Genomic DNA, 19,285 nt, shown 5'->3' with positions numbered 1-19,285 from the left:
ATTAGCTACTGCCTCCCCACTACGTCTAGCTATGAAAGTAACCTTTATAGTAACAATATCCTCTGCAAGAAGGGTAATCGAAATTTCAGCCCTAATGGCTCATTTGATGTATACTATTTTTACCAAATATAAAATCATCCTCAGACCTCACCTCAACTTCCTTCCTAAAATATCAGATTTTTATCTCAATGAGCCCATATATTTCTCCACCTATTTTCCAAAACCTCACAGCTCCCCAAGGGAAGCAATACTGCATACTTTGGACACTAGATGGGCCCTTGCATTCTATATAGATAGGACCAAGGAATTTAGAAAATCACAGACTTTGTCTGTGTCCCTACAAGGGGAACAGCCTTCATCTCTTTGTCCAGACCCTACAAGGGAATAGCCATCTCCACGTAAAGTATCTCCAAGTGGATTTCTAATTGCATGTATACTTCCTACCAGATTCATAAGAGGTAACCATCGTAGGTTATCACAGCTCACTCCACCCGCATGGTGACTATATCAACTGCTTTCTTGTATAATGGACCCCTCGCAGATATCTGTAGAGCAGTGACATGGTCTTCCTATCGCACCTTTGCACAGCACGGTGCTCTACAGCAGGGACGTATACCTACCACCACTTTAGCCAGTCCGGTCCTTGTCTCTTTTCACAGCTGACTTCAATACCAATCACCACAAGCGACGGGTACTTCTAGTTAGTCACCTGAGTGGAGCACCCTAGGGACATCTCTCGAAGGAAAAGAGGAAGTTACTCACCCTTTGCAGTAACAATGGATCTTTGAGATGTCCCCCTATGGATGCTCCACTACCCTTCCTTCCTCCCCTCTACTTTGAAGTCTGTTAAACGGTTTCCAGTAGAAAGGAATGGAAAGACATTTTCACACCAATTTTTTTAAAAAACTTTATTATTTCCACCTCTCACATGGGGTCTGTCCAGAACAGTTTTTCAGTACCCCACCTTATGGGCTTCCTTGTGATTATAAATTCATCAGAGCTTCAGCTCAGAACAAGCACACTCACACGACACGTTTAGTCCATACTTTAAACAGATCAAGGAGTTCCCTAAAGCAGACTATATGCAATGGATCTCTCGGTCTCCAGGGGAGGTTCCAAAGGGTTGATAAAAAGAGGAATTATATTAGCATAGGCCCATTACTCCTAGAGAAAGCCCCTTAATCTTAAAAATTCACATTGCTCTGATATTTACAGTCCTTTCCAAAGACTTCCAACTAAAGAGGTTCCATATAATCCCACAATAGTTTGTAAATATTTGCATGTGTAATACGATGAAGCCCAAAGATGCTAAACATATATTCAGTAAAGTTTAACCTAATTTTATAAGGTTTCTTCAGAATATTATTAGTCATAAGGAGTTAGTGAGATTTTTATCTCAGCTACGTCATCTTGATTCAGGTAGAGAGAAAGAACTTATTTGGCAGATCTCAGTGTAAACTCAAGACAATAGATGTTTGTCCAATAAAAGATACTGTCTTACCTGCCTTGGCTCTCTAATGATCTGAGACCAACTAAATAAAACTATAGCATCTCTGCCAACAAAAATCTAGTTGTCATCCTTCTCAGAATGTGAACTTCATGGAATGGGACTTTAGAATAAGAACATGGAGGGCACAGAGGAAGCCAAATGTGAAGGGATATTGGAAGCCACATTGTACCATAATAAACTAAAAAAATCATCTATTGTGTAGGAACTCTGACAATCCATCGATGGCGGAGGTAACATAGTAAATAACAGAATCTACCCTCTAAAAGAAAAATACAGTGCTCCTTTAATCACTGAAATTAAATAATACAGGCATGTTGACCTACATTGTTAACTTTCAAGTTCAGAATCTAGCTTATAGTTCAACATTATGTGCCTGAACTAATGATTACATTAATCCACATAGTCATGTTATATTTATTCTCAAAACTCACATGAAATCTTATCTAAATAACAACAATTGTGTGTAAATAGCAAAAAGCCTGAATAGTACCAATAATATTAACAGTTTAGAGCTTGTGAATTAAGAGTAAATAGGGATTTTTCACTTTGATTCTGTGCTCAATGGCTCTGAAAAAGCAGTGGTTTCTAGTGAAAAATCCTCTCTATTACTGACTTGGGGGGGGGATTAAAATGATATGTATTTTAAAAAATAATGTATGTAATTTGTAATGTGAATTGGTAAGGTGCTGAACATAGGTGGAGAATATGCTAAGTAAGGATAAAAAGCTAGAGTTGACAGTATTAAAAGAAAGGTACACTTAGTTTTTGTAGATTTGTAATGATGTTCATATAATAACAGAAACTTCTAAACAACTCCATGGTAATACGCTCTGAACATTTATGACATGTCTTGTAGCCTTCAACATTACTTAATTTTTTATATTTTCTGTTTGACTAATTCCTCTGTTTAAGTCTGAATTTTTCTAATTCCACATCTTTCTCTTTCAGGTAGGCTTAGGACCTGAGCAGATTGCATTTCTAGAAACTGGGCATCTAGTGGTCTAGATGACAACTATTCTATTACAGGTAGTGGCTTAAATCAGCCAGCAGGAACATGTGGTTCATCCTCCTCCTTAGAAAGCGAGGGAAACTTTTATGCAATAATCTCAGGCTGTGCTAATTTGAGATGTCAGAGGACACATTTATTAATTGATAGGAAATTAGCTGTGATGTGAAAATAGCAATGGTGTAATGCAATGCATGTTTAATGTCTTTTCCTATAACACCTGAAAAATAGGCGTATGCCTCTGCTGGTCCATATCCATTACCTTTTGTATATTTTAACTCTCTTCTGTTGTATATTTGCTTTGTTCTTTATCAGTGTGTTTTTCTTTGTTCATCTATTAACACTTCAAAAAGGAGTTGAATCGCTTAAAAAATGTCTGTGATTTAATTTAAAAAACATGTAGAAATGTAAAAGTCTGAGGAATAGTTTTAAAAAAGGAGCTCCAAAAGGGCATAGAACTACAACCATAGCTTTAAGTGGAATTCTGATGCTATGCAGTGAACGTGTGCATCACTTCAAAGATTAGAAATAAGAGTGATTATGAGTTTTTGGTGGCAGTGCTTTTAATCATAAGGTACTTCGTTATTCTGTTACCTTAATGTTTTGTAGCAGTAATTTTTGAAATATCTGTGAACTTCTGTCTATAACTCAAAATCCCACAAGTGTTAAAAAGGATTTGTAATATAGCATGACTCAGGTAAAAAGGCATGCTCAAGTTAGATGTGCTTGAACTAAAAAAAAAATGTACTCTTATTGTAGACACAATCCACAACAGTTGCAACTGCACTAAGCAGATTTGCATGCTACTGTAATAAAAACACCTGAGCCTATCTACACGAGCATGTACACCAATCCTAATACCAGTGCAGAGGTATTGTTATTGGAATATTTATACCATTTTTTCTAGTGTTAGAAGAGGCCAATGAAGATGTGTGCTGAAAGTGAAGGGAGTGAATAATGGGAAGTGGAAAATGTTTTAGGGTTAGTGAGCAGAGGAAAAGAAACTAACATTTTTGTTTGCAGGTGTTAAGTATAGCTAGGGCCTTTTGTATTTATTTGTTATTTTATTTATTTTTTCCTGGGAATTTATCAATATTTATTGCCTAAATAAAACTTTTTATTTGAATAAACAGTTTACTGTTGTAGACTTAACACTATTAGGCTGTAAGTATTTACATTTAATCATTGGGCCACACCATTTGAAGTGCATATAGTCAACTTCATCCTTTTCTCCTATTTTTGTTTTTTGGATTTTTTTTGGTTTTGTTTTTTTAATTTTTCAATACTTTCTTGCTCTGAAATGTATTCTGATACAGATTTTTGTTTTCTTCCCATTTTAGTGTGTCAAATTTTTAAATATTTTTCTGCTAACAGCTTGAATGTGAACATGACAGGCAAGAACTTCGTCAGTATGTTCAGATGTATACCCACTTTAGAGCTTGTGTGCATGCCTATTTATTGTATTTTCTAGACCAGGGCTACTCAACTTTGGAAGCCCCGGGGCCACAATAATACTCATGGCACATGCCGAGGGCTGCAACTTAAGTGTGGTTGCTTATACATGCAAATATATGCAAATAGCTTCTTTCACACTAATGGGCATGAATACAAAGATTAAGCCTTAATCCATGGCATCAGACCCAAACATGGCCAGTGTGAGCCAGTTAGCACCTTTCAGGCTTTGCCCACAAGCTAAGCAGTCAGCACTTCCCACAATGTCCCGGCGCTCTCGGTACCTGCCAGGGCGCTAGAAACACCGACACCCTGTACCCATCTGTTCCAGCCAGCCTGTCCACTGGTGTCTTTAAGTGCTCACCTTGCCTAGGAGATGCCTCGCTGTTGTGGAGCATGTTCTCAGTGGCAATCATGTTCAAAGGATCCCACCCGTGGGCCATGTGTTGAGCCCCGTGTAAATCCAAACTGTACCATGGGCTGTAAACAAGCGGGCCACGTGTTGAGTAGCCGTGTTCTAGACTAATACACAGCCTTACTTCAAAAGGCAGTTTTGCATATACAGATTAATGTATTATTGTAATACATACATCTCATGCAATGTATTTCATTTTCTCATTAAAACAAGTGATCTCTATATGTTTGAATGATACAAAAGTAGGGTGAAAGCAGAAAAAATGAATAATATTTTGTACAACCCAGGAATTTTTCAGTACAAATCAGTTTAAACTGAAAACAAAGGGGCTTGAATATAACTAAAAACATTACTAGAATCTTCTCAAGTTTATTAGTGTTTCCATTTGTCTATGACAAGTGAATAGTTCTATACAAAAGCTAGTGGTGGTTTTTTTACATAGCAGATATTTCTAATAAGATTTTGTGAAATGGAATCCATCCTATACAAGTTCTTTTATGGTAAAGTTCTTTAAAAAAGTTGTTATACATTATATTACATGTTTGTGTGTTTTATCTCATTATTTCAGATAAAGAGAAAGCCTCTTCTGGGATAATAAGAAGTGGAAACAGTTTTCAGAATACAAGTCAATATAGGACTATTGCACCAAAGATGGTACCTAAAGTTATAACATCAGAAGTGGTGTCTTGTCTTTCACCTGCTTATCCTGAACAAACTAATCCTATTTCAGCTACAAGCGCTAAACCTCTTATAATGCCAATACAAAACTATACTCTAATGCAAGTTGCTGGTCACAAGGGAACTTTTTCTCTTGTAGCTTTGCCACATATTACTCCTGCAATGGCAGCACAACGAATCCAACAATCAAACATGCCCATTCCTAAAAATCTCAAACTACCTATTCCTAGGTACCAATCTATAAAAAATAAATTGCTGATTGACAAAACAATTCAAACCTCTTCTTCAAGTGCATATAACAAGATTCCTATGATAGCACAAATTTCGTCAAAGATACCAGCAACAGGAGATCTTCCTGAAACTCATTCTGCTACAGATTTATCTGAACAAGTGGCTCTACTAAAATTACTGTTGCTACTTTACCCAGGGAAAACAACTGTGACACATCTGGATCTCCTTTACTAAACAAAACAAAAACTGCTGAAGATAGTATGTTGGGACCATCTGTTATTAAGGAGCCTTTGTCCAACCCAATGAATGCAAGTAATTCTGTAAAAATAAATCTACTGAAATCAACTATTGAAACCACCAAAGGCTCAGTCATAATGTCTGAGAAACTTAAAGAAAAACTGGTGAATTCTGCAAATTCTGTCACTGTACTGTCACCAGCAGTATTAAGCAATGTAGCTCAATTGACTCAGTCCTCACCAAAAGGAAAACTTCCTATTTTGCCATATTCAAGAATGAAAAATGCAATAGTCTATAAATCTAAACAAAATTCTAACTCTGTGGCTGCATCTACTTCTGGGCAAAGATCTGAATGTAAAAAAATACCATCCTTGGTGAAAACCTTTAATGTTTCTACCAGAGTTTATGATAAACTACTAGCTATATCTTTTGCAGAAGTGTCCAAACAAGCCACCTGTGAAAATACCTTCAGTCCAGCCAATAAACTGGACGTTGATAATCTTAAAAAATTGAGTGGTATAGCCTGTAACAGAAGAGGCAGAAAACTAAGAACTCCAGATGATATATTGGCATTTCACACCAAAAGAAGAAAGTGTATCATTAATAAATTTAGAGAGGGTAAAGAGAGAGTAAAAATTGATCTCCAGGAGCCAAAGGACAGAAAGACAGAGTCAGTGAAAAAATATCGTAGTATTAGGCCAAAACCTGTAGATGTTATGCAGCCTTTAGCTCCACTGATATCTCCTGTAGCTATAATAGAGACTCAGATTCCTGACTGTATAGAACAAGACATTTTCTTAAATGATTCGCTTCCGAATAAATATTTATGTTATAAACAGAGTGATGGAACTTTTGCTAAACCAAATGATCCACATAGAAATGAATTTTCTACTATACCTAAGCCATGGCATAAGTGCCATGTTTGTAACCACAACTTTCAATTTAAACACCATCTTCAGGATCACATGAACACACACACAAATAGACGGCCTTATACTTGTCAAATATGCAATAAAGCATATGTTCATTCAGGGAGCCTAAGCACTCACATGAAGCTTCATCACAAAGAAGGTAGACTCAAGAAACGTGTGTGTTGTGAATTTTGTGCCAAAGTATTTGGTCATGCAAAAGTATACTTTGGCCATTTGAAGGAAATACACGGAGTTATTATCAGTACCGAGCCCTCCACAAGTAAACAGCAGCTGCAAGATGCTTTAAAGAATAGAAACATAAATATAAAAGGGTCAGAAGAAACAAAGAGGTGAGTGTATATAAGTGGCAACAAGAAAATTATTTCTTTGAATGCTATATATGGACTTTTATTATTATAAAAGTTTTTCTTTTGATTTTTATTTCCCTTTTTCTTCCAAAATGAGATTCACAGCTGCTTTCAGATTTTGTTAGAGACTAAGGATGTTAAATATCATTTAATTTACTAGTCGAGTAGTCGATGGAATTGATAGGCACTTCCGCATTCCTCATTTGAAATGTACAAGAACCCCAGGTGGAGGAGGAGGAATGCGGAACTCCGCGTGCAGCCCGGTGGCATGTGGACATGACAGCTTTGAAATCTACAAGGTCCAGTGGGGGCTCTTTTGCATTTCAAAGGAAAGCGCCCTCATGGAGCCCAGGGTCAGTGGGGGAACTCCCCAGCTGATCCTGGGTTCTGTGGAAATGCCATGCAGAACCCGGGATCAACTGGGAGTCCCCAGCTGACCCCAGGCTCCACGCAGCACTTTCACTTTAAAACACTGCCTTGGCATTTCAAAGGGGCAGTACCGCACAGCTGCACTGGGGATCAGCTGTGTGACGATGCCCCTTTGAATGCTGCCTTGCTGTTTCAAAGCATCAGCACCGCACAGCTGATCCCAGGCTCAGCTGTGCGGTGCTGCCACTTTGAAGTACCGCCTCTTCTTCTTTGAGTAGTGTCCCCGTGGGTGCTCCACTCTAGGTGAAGGGTCGCCCTGAGCCGCAGATCAGAGCTTTGCAAAGTAGTTTCCCCCCCTGTTGAGCCGCGCATGCTCAGAAGGCATCTCGAGTCCTTCCCGCCCTCTGCAGCGCCCTCTCAACCCCCTCCCTTTCAGTTCCTCTTCAACCGCCCTTGTCAGCAGACGGAGCGAGTAGGAGCTCCCTCTCAGTCTCTCAGACTGCATTTCTATTAGTTAGCTTACCATCTTCCTCCCCAAAGACACAGGGAAAGGGGCAAGGAAGTCCGAGGACCCCTGCTAACAAAGCAGAGGGAAGATCCTCCCGTTGGGCACCGGGACCGGTGTGCACTGCCTCCAAGCCGTCCCAGGAACGCGCTAACCACCCGGGGCGGAAAGAAAAGTTGGCGCTGCTTCAGACCGCGGTGCCGCTGCAAGCCCTGGCGCCACTTCAAGCCCCAGCACCGCGGAAAACTCCGGAACAGCTTAAAGGGACGATGCCGCTCAAACCCTTGGCACCGCACCAAAAGAAACCTCATACACAGCCGGCACCGGCTGCAACTGTAAACCAGATCTCAACACCGGTGCCGGCAGCAGACAGCGAGAGGCACCCTCATGAGTCTGCTACAGACCACTCTAACACAGCGTCTGACACTCACAGCAGGCAGCAGCATTCATGCCTGCCTCCCACTGACTGCTCACCTGGGAGATCCTTGGCAAGGCATTCCCCTCCCAGATCTATGTCTGCAATGTCCTTGCAAGACGCTCCCTTACAGGATGATGACCGACACACAACATATTCTTCACGACACACGTCACCAAGGGGGTCTCGCTCATACTATCATAGGGCTGGACCACAACAAAGCCCATGGCACCCTTATTGGTCTTACCCAGCCCCACCCTACCCACCCCAATGGGGGCCCTGGGATCATTGGGACCCATACAGACGCCGGTCCTCAGCCCACTCCACACCATCTCGAAGGAGCCTGCCTCATCTACAGCCCCTACCTCCGGCAACAGACACAGAGGAGAAGGAGGAGGAACGAATTTCAGACAATGAATCCAATATTCAATCAATAAACATCACACACCCTGACGACCTAAGTGCCCAACAGGACGAGGCAGTTATACCATCAGATACAGTAGCGATTGACGACCTCAAACAGTTTCAAGAACTATTCAAGCGAGTAGCGACAAGTCAGCATGTCTCCCTCCAAGAAGTGCAAAAGAAACAACATCACTTGTTAAAGAACCTGCATCCTACATTGCACAGTAAGATTGCCCTGCCAATTGACGAGGCAATCATGGAAACATCTGAGGATCTGTGGAAGACACCCGCATCCATCCAGCTGACTAATAAAAAGATTGACAGAAAATACTTCGTTCCACCAAAAGACAATGATTTCCTGTTTACACATCCACAAGCCAACTCCTTAGTTGTTGAATCGGCACAGCAAAGAGCGAAGTTGCTGCAATACAAAAATGGCAATATGGACAAGGACCATAAAAAGCTAGACTTCTTTGGCAAGAAGATATACTCCTCTTCTACCCTACAACTAAGAATATCAAATTATTCTGCCCTCTTAGCGAATCATGATTTTGATAATTATTCGAAGCTGGGAGAACTGATACCACATCTCCCTGAATCCAAAAGGTCTATCTTGAAAGCGATAGTCCACGAAGGCCATACGATCGCTCGCACCGCTTTCCAAACAGCAATGGACGTTGCTGACACCGCAGCCAGGACTACAGCTATAGCGGTAGTCATGCACAGAACTTCCTGGCTACAGTCATCTGGAGTTCCCCGAGAACTTCAGCCCAAAGTAGAAGACTTACCATTCAATAAGCAAAAATTATTTGCAGCTTCTACAGACGAAATGCTACACAACAGTAAGAATATGAAAACCACTCTTCGTACATTGGGCATGTACACACCGCCTTTCAAACGCAGGCGATACACCCCATATAACACATACAATCGCTACAGATATGGGCAATACAACCGACCACAGAGACCGTATGAAGACACTAGGCCAAGACAACGACCTCAGAGGAGGCGCCCTAATCAGGGCCGCCCACCAACTGCTCAGTCCTCTAAGCAACAAATTTGAAGATGTGGTCAAGGGTCTGCAATACCTCCCTCACAATCTAGCAACAATGCAACAGGGCCATCTTTTTACCCACCGTTTATGGCCGTTCCTTCCACAATGGGAATCTATAACATCGGACCACTGGATTCTAGACATAATTCGAGTTGGCTACACCATCCCATTTACCACTACCCCACCTACCCTTCCCCCTACCCCGTCCCTTTTCAGGGACCCCTCTCATGAAACTCTACTAACACAAGAGATCGATCGACTCCTTTCAATCGGAGCCATAGAAAGAGTACCAGTAGAGTTTCACGGGAAAGGATTTTACTCGAACTATTTCTTGATTGAGAAAAAAACGGGAGGCTGGAGGCCCATATTAGACCTCCGCAAACTGAACACGTTTCTCAGGAAACAACGTTTCAAAATGGTCACACTTACAACAATCATTCCTGCGCTAGATCAAGGGGACTGGTTCGCAGCCCTCGACCTGCAAGATGCGTATTTCCATGTAACTATCCATCCTGCCCACAGACGCTATCTACGCTTTACGCTCGGCCCAGATCATTTTCAATACAATGTTCTCCCCTTCGGCCTCTCGTCAGCTCCGAGAGTATTTTCAAAGGTACTAGCAGTTGTTGCTGCGTACCTCAGACGACACAAGGTCATTATATTCCCCTACCTAGACGACTGCCTTTTAAAGGGCTCGACACAGGACGAAACCGCCTCCATGATAAGTACGACCACATCCCTCCTCAATCGTCTAGGTCTTCTAGTCAACGAAAGCAAATCAACACTTCACCCAGTTCAAGATATAGAGTTCATTGGGGCATGCCTGGACTCAATCACAGCTCGAGCATACCTACCTTGACAACATTTCATAACTATACAAGAAATTATAAGTGCGATGTTTACAACTCCTACCACTACAGTACTTACTTGTCTCCAACTAATGGGACAAATGGCTTCCACCACCTATATTGTCCACCACGCTCGTCTGCATTTTTGATGCTTCCAACTCTGGATAGCAATTGTGTACATACCGTCACGACACTCCCTCAACAAGACAGTGACTATTCCACCAAACGTTCTTGCATCCTTACATGGTGGACGGTACCGAACAACCTCCTGGCAGGTGTTCCATTCCAACAAATCGAACCCACTATACAGATTACCACAGATGCTTCCCTCCTTGGCTGGGGAGCACATATGAACGATCAAGGGGTTCAGGGAAGGTGGTCCCCATCCGAGGCACGACTACACATCAACCTCCTCGAACTGCGGGCAGTAAGGAATGTCTGTGCACACTTCGCTTCCAACATCGCCAATCAGACAGTCCGCATCCTAACGGACAACATCTGCAAAATGTTCTACATAAACAGGCAGGGCAGAGCCCGCTCCCGCTCCCTCTGCGTGGAAGCTATTCGCCAGTGGAACTCTTGCATCCGCAACCATGTCACCCTGATAGCATCCTACCTCCCCGGGGTGAACAACACCAGAGTAGATTCACTCAGCCACAACTTCACCTTGGATCACGAGTGGGAGTTACACACAGAAGTCGCAAACTCAATTTTCCACCGATGGGGATGGCCATCTATAGACCTCTTTGCGTCTACCCAGAATGCCAAGTTGCCCCCAGTTCTGCTCATGCTCAGGACTTAGCAGACATTCCCTGGGGGATGCCTTTCTAATCAAATGGACAGCCCCCCTACACTATGCCTTCCCCCCCATACCGCTCATCCCAAGAATCCTACGCAAGATCTGCAGAGACAGAGCCCTAGTCATCCTGATAGCCTCGTCGTGGCCCCACCAAACTTGGTACCCGTACCTGCACAAGCTAGCGGTTCACCCTCCTTATCTACTACCAAACTGTGTAGACCTGATATCTCAGAGCAATGGCACGATACTACACTCACAGCTCCATACCCTACATCTTCAGGCTTGGCTGCTCTCAGGTTCTCAGAGATAGAAAATCACTGTTCCCAGCAAGTCCACTCGAAAAACTTACCTGCAAAAATGGACACGATTCTCTCACTGGTGCCAACGAACCAAAGTAGAACCCCGTTTTTCCCCACTAAATATGATCCTGGACTACATTCTAGACCTTAAAGTATCAGGACTGTCAATCTCTTTCTTAAGAGTCCATCTTTCCGCAATAGCAGCGTTCCATACCTTGATTGTTATTCACCTCGTGCAGTAACGAGTGTTCTTCGAGATGTGTGTCCCCGTGGGTGCTCCACGACCCTCCCTTCCTCCCCTCTGCACGGAATCTAAATTACTCGGGCGGAGACGAGAAACTGAAAGGGAGGGGGTTGAGCCGCGTGCTGCAGAGGGTGGGAAGGGCTCAAGACGCCTTCTGAGCATGCGCGGCTCAACGGGGGGAAACTGCTTTGCAAAGTTCTGATCTGTGGCTCAGGGCGACCCTTCACCTAGAGTGGAACACCCACGGGAACACACATCTCGAAGAACACTCGTTACTGCACGAGGTGAGTAACTCCCTTTTCTTCCCCTCCCCCGCCCCTTTGCTGCCTCTGCCTGATAGAGGCAGCAAGATGGGAGAATCAACTAGTCCTTAACATCCTTATTAGAGACCTCTAGGCAGTCATCCCATCTATCCTTTTCCTCCTACAGTCCATCAGGATTTATTAATCCTAAATTGTCATTGACAGACTGGTGTCTAGTCTAGTCCTGAATATTTTCTGTTAAAATAATACCACAACTGCTAGTGGAGCTGTTTTTTTATTATGTTCCTTGACTTCTGACTCTTAAAACGTGTTCCCTGATATTTATTTTTATAGCCTTGTTCTCGTATATAATTTTCCTATTTTATTTTTCAAAAGAATGACATTCATCACATTATTTCAAGATACCAAATGATGTTTCATTGTTCACTTGTAGTTTGGTTACTATGTTATGCATTGTTACCCTGTTCTTTCTCAGAGGTAATGCTGCTTGGTCCCTATTTATGCATTTGATTAATGCTTTCTACTATCTAGTATATAAAATAGAAAATGTTCTTGCTCCTACATCATGAACTTGTGGTGAATTAATCTTTTCCATGATCAGATACTGAGTTTTTAGTTGTATTACTATGATTTGCATTTATTAAAATAAAGTTTAAATTAATGTTTCTCTGCTGTGCCACTACTATACTATTTTATAATTTGACCCGTCTCTCCTTTGCATCATTGTGAGTTTGATTAGTGAGTTCACTGTTCCATCCTCTGAAATGTTAATTAAAATGTTAATAGCATTGGACCCAAATGGACTATGCAGTAACTCATTTATTTTCACTGGCCGGCTTATGATGAATTATTTATAATTACTCTGTTAGTTTGAATTTTTAGTCAATTTTGTATCATTGTAGTAGTTCCATCTAATCCATATTTCTTTATCTGCTATGGGTAAGTGTTCTGTGGAGCCCTGTTGAAAACTTTATTCAAATTAGGGATGTAAAATCCTGTTTAATCAGTTAACTGGTTAAATGATACATTTAATTAATTAACCACTTAAATGGGATTGGGGGGGACCCTGCGATGGGCGGGACTGCTCCAGCAGGGCTGAAGCACCCTTGCCCACAGCGCACTGGGCTGGGCACATTGCAGGTAGGAAGTGTCCCTGACTGTGGTGCACTGCTCCAGCCTCGCCAGGCCCGCCACGAGGGGCCTTCTTCTGCAGCCAGCCTGGAAAGGCCCCTAATCAAGGCCTTCCTGTATCTGCCTTTTAAAAAAGAATTTGGATTTTTCTCTTGTCAGTAAATGAAAATTGACTCATGAATTTCTCTTTTGAAAGTCAATGTTGAGTCATTTTCACAGTATTGGAGTATTTAGCTTACCAAAATATGACAGGGAGATTATTTTTGTTGTATTATAACATTTCATTGAAATTCTTCTTGGGGTTGATAAAAGTTTTATTTTTACAAAACCTGATTTTGGAGAAAATTATTTGGTGGGCAGTTTCGATTTTAGTATTTTATATCATTTGTTTTTTTCATACCATACTGCCTACTATTTTATCTCTCTATTTTTTCTCGGTCCTTATAAATCAGATATTAATTGCAGTAAAAATGCCTGGTTTTAATAAAGTAAATATAATTTTCCATAAATTCCTCCTTTTCCACCTCTTAGCGTTTAGAAGATTAGAAAATTCCATTCTAACTCTAATGGCAATTACTGAAGTAGTGATTCCAGATTTGCCATACTTTATGCTCATTTATTTGGGTTATTCTTTTGACTGGAGGTGGGGTTGATAATGCTATCAATATGCTGATTATGTCATTTGTGTTCTCGTACAAAACTCTACTTCTCTCTTCTACCAATTCCCTCCCTCCCATTAGTTATTTTGCAGGACTTAGGTTCCCCAAGGTTGGGTTCTTCCTACCCTAGACCACACACATACACTAATAGAGCATGTCTGAGAGGACTGGTTAAGGAACACTCTCAAACTGACCCCTTATGTCCATGGACTCAGTAGGCTGTGTTGGACAGCAATGCCAAGCTATGATCCTCATGTGCCCTTGGACTTATTGGACTGGGCTAAACAGCATTTTAAGCTGCCACCCTCATAGGTCCCCAGGTTCAACATGTCCCTATCCCCGGTTTTACACCACTGCTGTTCTGCTAGTATCCCACTTGATGACCAAACCCAAAGAATTTTGCGTGGTACGGGGGTCTTTAGCTTCGGTACAAGCTAAAGGTACTGCAGAGTGAAGCTAAAAACAACACCCCCAAGGGATGGGCAAGTGGGTGAGAGAGAGAAAAGCAGCCAACTTTACTGTGAAAGTTTTTTATTTCCAGGTAGTAACCATACAAGAGGAACGAAACGAACAAAACAGTTACAATATTAAATTTAACGTAAATCTAATTACAAAAGTTAGGGCCAACAAACCACAACTAATCACAGAAGGCAGGGTCAGGAGACTAGCTATACCTAGAGAGAACAAGATGACTCTCACCACTCCATGAAGCTTAAGTCGATTGTGGTTCCCAGGCAGTGATGGTAGTTGAGGGTCCAGAGTGTTGGAGACCAGCTGAAGAGAGCCACCAGAACAATTAGTCAGTAGAAGATGAAGTCCCAATAGAAATTATGTAGAATTTAGCTCTAGGCATCAGAACACTTTACTCAAGCTTGGGCAGGAAATTTTTATAAAAAAAGAACAGTGGTTCAAAGCAGAACACTCTATTTGTTTGTGGGTAAACTGATGATTTAAGAGAGTATACCAAAGTTGTTTTATTCAGGCTAGACAATAAGAACTTCTCATTCATAACTATGGGAAATGTTTCTTCAAAGGAGTTCACAATGCAGACAGGAAGCTTTCAATATTTCAGATAGCAATAGAGGGCTTATTTGTTAGAATTGGACTGGTAACTGCTGAGCTGTGAGAGTGCAGGCATGATTTCATTGGCATCTGGAGCAGAGATTTCCCATCAGGCAATACTTTCCTGCTTTTTGGGTCCCAAAGTTCAGTGTGATTCCTGCCATGGACTTTCTTTTCTACATTCTGTATACTAATGGATACGCCTTTCAGTCCTATCTTTGATGCAAATGAGGCTATGAGAGTTTCTGAAAGGGCTTAGGTGTGTCTTCACCTGTCTTTTAATTGTTTTTTGTACGTCTTTCTTCTTCTTTGAGTGATGTCCCCATGGGTGATCCACTGTAGATATTGGGCTTGCCTTTCTTCTGATTGGCTTTGGGTCAAGTATAGACTTGGCGGGGGGGGGGTGTCTTTTATGAGTCAGAGAGGCTAATATTATGCCCTGATTCCCCAAGAACATGGAGCTGGTAGGTAACAATAGCTTACATATCTCTTTTTTCTTCCTATTTTAGGGGAAATATATGCAGTTTTGAAGATTTATTTCAGAGTCAAGCAGAAGTCAAATTTCAGATCAAATGTGGCAGATGTCAGTTTGCTGCACAGTCTTTTGCTGAGATGAAGTTGCATTTGTTATGTTTTCATGGAGAGGAAATCCAAGGAAAAATCAAAAAGGGAATTCTACAGGGAGGAAAGGTAGCGCAGGAAGAACCAGTCAGAGATGCAGCTCATTTCTGGAAGAAGCGCAAAGAGAGACAAAAACCAGCCAAACATGTCATTTGCGAGGAAGAGTATTATGCTTTTCCAAAACTGAAAAAGCAAATATATCTCAATCAAAATAATTTTGATGTATTAACTGAAAGCGAGGTTATTCAGTCAAGTAACAATGAACCAGGAAGGGAGTTGCAAAATATTGGCTGCGCCATACAAAATAAAAAAATTCAAATTTGGGGTCAACCTAGTCATAACTGCATTTTATGCAAGCTGATATTTAGAAGAAAAGAAGAGCTTTTCAGTCATTGGCAGAATCATCATAATTGTGAAGACCCTTCTATTCCTTGGACTATTTTTAATTCATTCTCCAAACAGGGAGTTATTGAACTTTCTAATAATGCTGAGAAATGAAGCATTAGCAAAATTCAGCTAGAAAAGTATTCTCTTTTCCAAGTCTGGTTAGCAATGTCACAAAAATTTACAATTCTCTCATTCTATTTGGTGATCATTTGCAATGTTTTTACATGCAGTTTAGGTTTGTTTACTGAATATAAAACTGTTAATTCTCACTGCAGGCCTTTCAAGATATGTGTACGCACACACACGCACACGGAACTTTACAGAAACAAGTAGGCAGAATGTTAGAGATTGAAATTAAAAGAAAAAAGAGAGGAACTGAAATTATATTATGTTGTACACCAACATTGATGTGTTCCTTTTGTGAAGTATACAAATGGTCTTCTTGTATTGTATGACAAACCAGATTAAAAATACAGGTTGGACCTCCCTGGTCGGGCTCCTTTCTAGGCAGTGGTGTCCCCGGAGCCTGGGCTCCCTGCTCTGCTGCTGGCCCCATGCTAGGGCTCCAGGGTCAGCCTCCTCAGGCTGGGAATATCCAGTCTGCATGAGCCCCACTACTGCCAGGGTTCCCAGCTGGGACCAGGGATTGTCCCCGGGTGCTGCTGGCCCAGCTGTCGATGGGGTTCTGGCTAGGGCTGGGAATTCCTCCTGGATGATGCTGGCCTCACTGCCGCTGGGATTCCCTGCCAGGACTGGGGCTCCCTCCCAGTTCTCCCTGGGGCTGGATTCCCCACGCACTGAAGGACCAGCCCTTGCTGGCGCAGCTAAGGCTCCCCAGCATCTGCAGGATTCCTAGCTGGCTTCTGCTCCTCTCTGGTCCCTGAGAGTCCCAGATTTGGGAGTGTCAAATTTTCAGTCTTAACAGTATCTCCAGATTTTATGGAAACGTATATGTGCATAGAGTTCTCTAGGTTATTTTAATGTACATGTTAAGATGTAATGTGTGTGCTTTTTTATGATAATAAGTGTGGAGCACAGTTGTATGATGGGATAATAGAAAACCACACAAAAAAAGTATTCATTAACTCCAAGGAGTTCCTATGGATTTCTTTATAAGTTTACATAACTTAAGCTTTCTTTACAATCAGAATGATTTTGTTTTTTAAGATAAACATACTGCTAGTTCTTTGATTCCTTCTGCACTAACAATCAAGTTTAAAAGCCTAGTTTACCTAGTTTAAACTCTGTTGTGACCAAATACAGTTTGGCCAGCCAAACAGGACACAAGCTAAGCAATTCTGTGTATGCTACTATGAGCTAAATCTTTGGTACATCTAGACTCTTTTGGGGATACAAGTGTAGATCACTTAGGCACTGAACTCTGTGTTGTCTAAAAATGCTTGTAGGAGATAATATGACACGTGGAAAAATGATGGTGCTCCTTTTATCCCTTTGCTTGCTCCATTTCACCTATCTGTCAATCTGTATCTGTGGTAGTAAAGTTCTGGAAGAATTAGCCTTAGAAAATATAAGGTAAGCATATATTACATTGCTAAAACTCTGAAATGTCCAAGACTTTAGCTTGATAATGGAAAATAGGAAGATAGGGCCTAAAAATTGGTGCATTCTCATAATGGGATCCTGGAATATCTTACATAATTTTTCGGTGTATTCTGTAACATCAGTAAAAATGTGATAATCTGATCATTTTTAAATGAAATTCCTTATCCTATAATGCTGTTTACTGTTTAAGTAGGAGATTGGAGCCAAATAAAATAGAAAACAAAAAGGAAAAATCTCACAGAAACTTCAGTTGTTTCAGAAAGGGGAAAAAATATGTGTAGAATTCAACAACTTGCCTCCAAATTACTATTGATTCATGTGTTTGGTTGTTTCATTACTTCAACTTTTAGCAAAAAGATACTATTTTAATATGCCAAACTAGTTCTGAAATATACTATTTATTTTATATTCTGCTGGCTTGTTTTGATCTCTAATGCTTGGAGATATAAAAGCTGTTCATTTTCTGATTCGAGCATATGTATATGGTCTCTCTCTGAGTAGCATGTGCAGAACATGTTGAAAGGGATCGTTTTAAAGTTGTGTGTTTCTTTTTAAACAAGGAGTATGTTTCATTTAGTATAGCATATTTATACTAACAAGTATTCTGTCCTGAGTTACGTTTTCACTGAATATAGTTCATTATTACATACAGATACATACTTTGGTTTGATTTTGGTTTAAATTTGTATTCAATATGATGATATTTGGAAGCAACATGTGGAAACCTATTTACAGCAGCATTTAATAGAGCATATTTATGGCCAAACAATTGATTGTCATGAATACAGTTTGCTGTTTACCTCAAATTTGGACATGCTAACATCTCATTTTGTAGATTTTTAAAATTTGTACATTTTTAAAATTGTTGAAATGAACATCATTTATGTAGCTGTAATTTTGGTACTTTGGGGGAGGAGGGTTCCTTTCTAAAACTCTTTCCACCTCATGGTTCAACTTTAAAGATGTTCCTCAAATGGAAGATTGTTCCTTCATCAGCACAACATAAATAATCAAAGCTGGATGAGTTCCATTGCCTTATCTGATTTGCAAACCCTTGCCCTTTTCCAGCCGCTCTACTATAGTTTCCTATGGGCTGCTTGACATGGTTGCTGACAATAAATGCTAAACCTCATTTATTTATTAGAATTTAGATCTCTGCTGTTTAGCTCCAGCAGAGCTTCTGCTGTGCCTTGTTAGATGCTTATTTTATCTACCATTCATTGCACTTTTTGAGCAAAGTGTCATAAGAAGGATGAGCAGGAATTTAGAAGAGCAGATTTAAGCTCTAACTTTGTGCATTTGGTGCTGATGTTTGAGAATCACCAGCTTATTTAGGCATAACTGTGTAGTTTATTATATTTCTAGAAGACATCCACCTAAATCAATTTGTTTTGGAAGGACATTTGTAATTCTAAATTAACTAATGTTGAATTTGCCATTATCAAACCTGTAAAACTTTGGTTTGTGTTTATCATGCATAAAGATTAAAATGTAATAACAAGGTTTACTTGTCAAGTTCATCCTGGAATACCTGCTTTAAAAAAAAATCAAGGCTCAACCCTTTTTTCTGTTAAGGTTCATCTAGCAGCCATCTCTGTCTATTCCCTTATTCAGGGCAAATCAGTGTTTCTGCATGAGATGTCAGCTCAGTTGCTGAAAAACTTTGAAAGGCACTTTACTCCCATCAAGGATTCCATCCCTCAATGGAACCTCAGACTGGTCCTCCCTAGGCTGATGGCAGGGCCGGCCTTAGGCCGATTAAACCCATTCCCCTGAATCGGACCCCATGCCTAAAGGGGCCCCATGCCCTGAACCTGGAAGTGTGCCGGGCACCATGGGCGACGAGTTACTAT

The 19,285-nt window shown here is 40.9% G+C and overlaps 1 protein-coding gene across 1 annotated transcript in view; it reads left to right on the top strand.

Moving 5' to 3' along the window:
- ZNF438 (zinc finger protein 438) overlaps nt 1-18,934 on the top strand; it is a 58,802-nt gene extending 39,868 nt beyond the window's left edge. The window contains 3 exon segments of the mRNA XM_075922644.1: nt 4,952-5,449; nt 5,452-6,790; nt 15,371-18,934. Of these exon segments, the coding sequence (XP_075778759.1) occupies nt 4,952-5,449; nt 5,452-6,790; nt 15,371-15,980 (2,447 nt within the window). The 3' untranslated portion in view covers nt 15,981-18,934.
- Nucleotides 18,935-19,285: the final 351 nt, after the last annotated feature.

This window comes from Pelodiscus sinensis, chromosome 2 (assembly GCF_049634645.1).
Source record: "Pelodiscus sinensis isolate JC-2024 chromosome 2, ASM4963464v1, whole genome shotgun sequence".
NCBI classification, from domain to species: domain Eukaryota; kingdom Metazoa; phylum Chordata; order Testudines; family Trionychidae; genus Pelodiscus; species Pelodiscus sinensis.
Note: the sequence above shows the minus strand (reverse complement) of the source record. Positions and strands in the feature narration are given on the sequence as shown.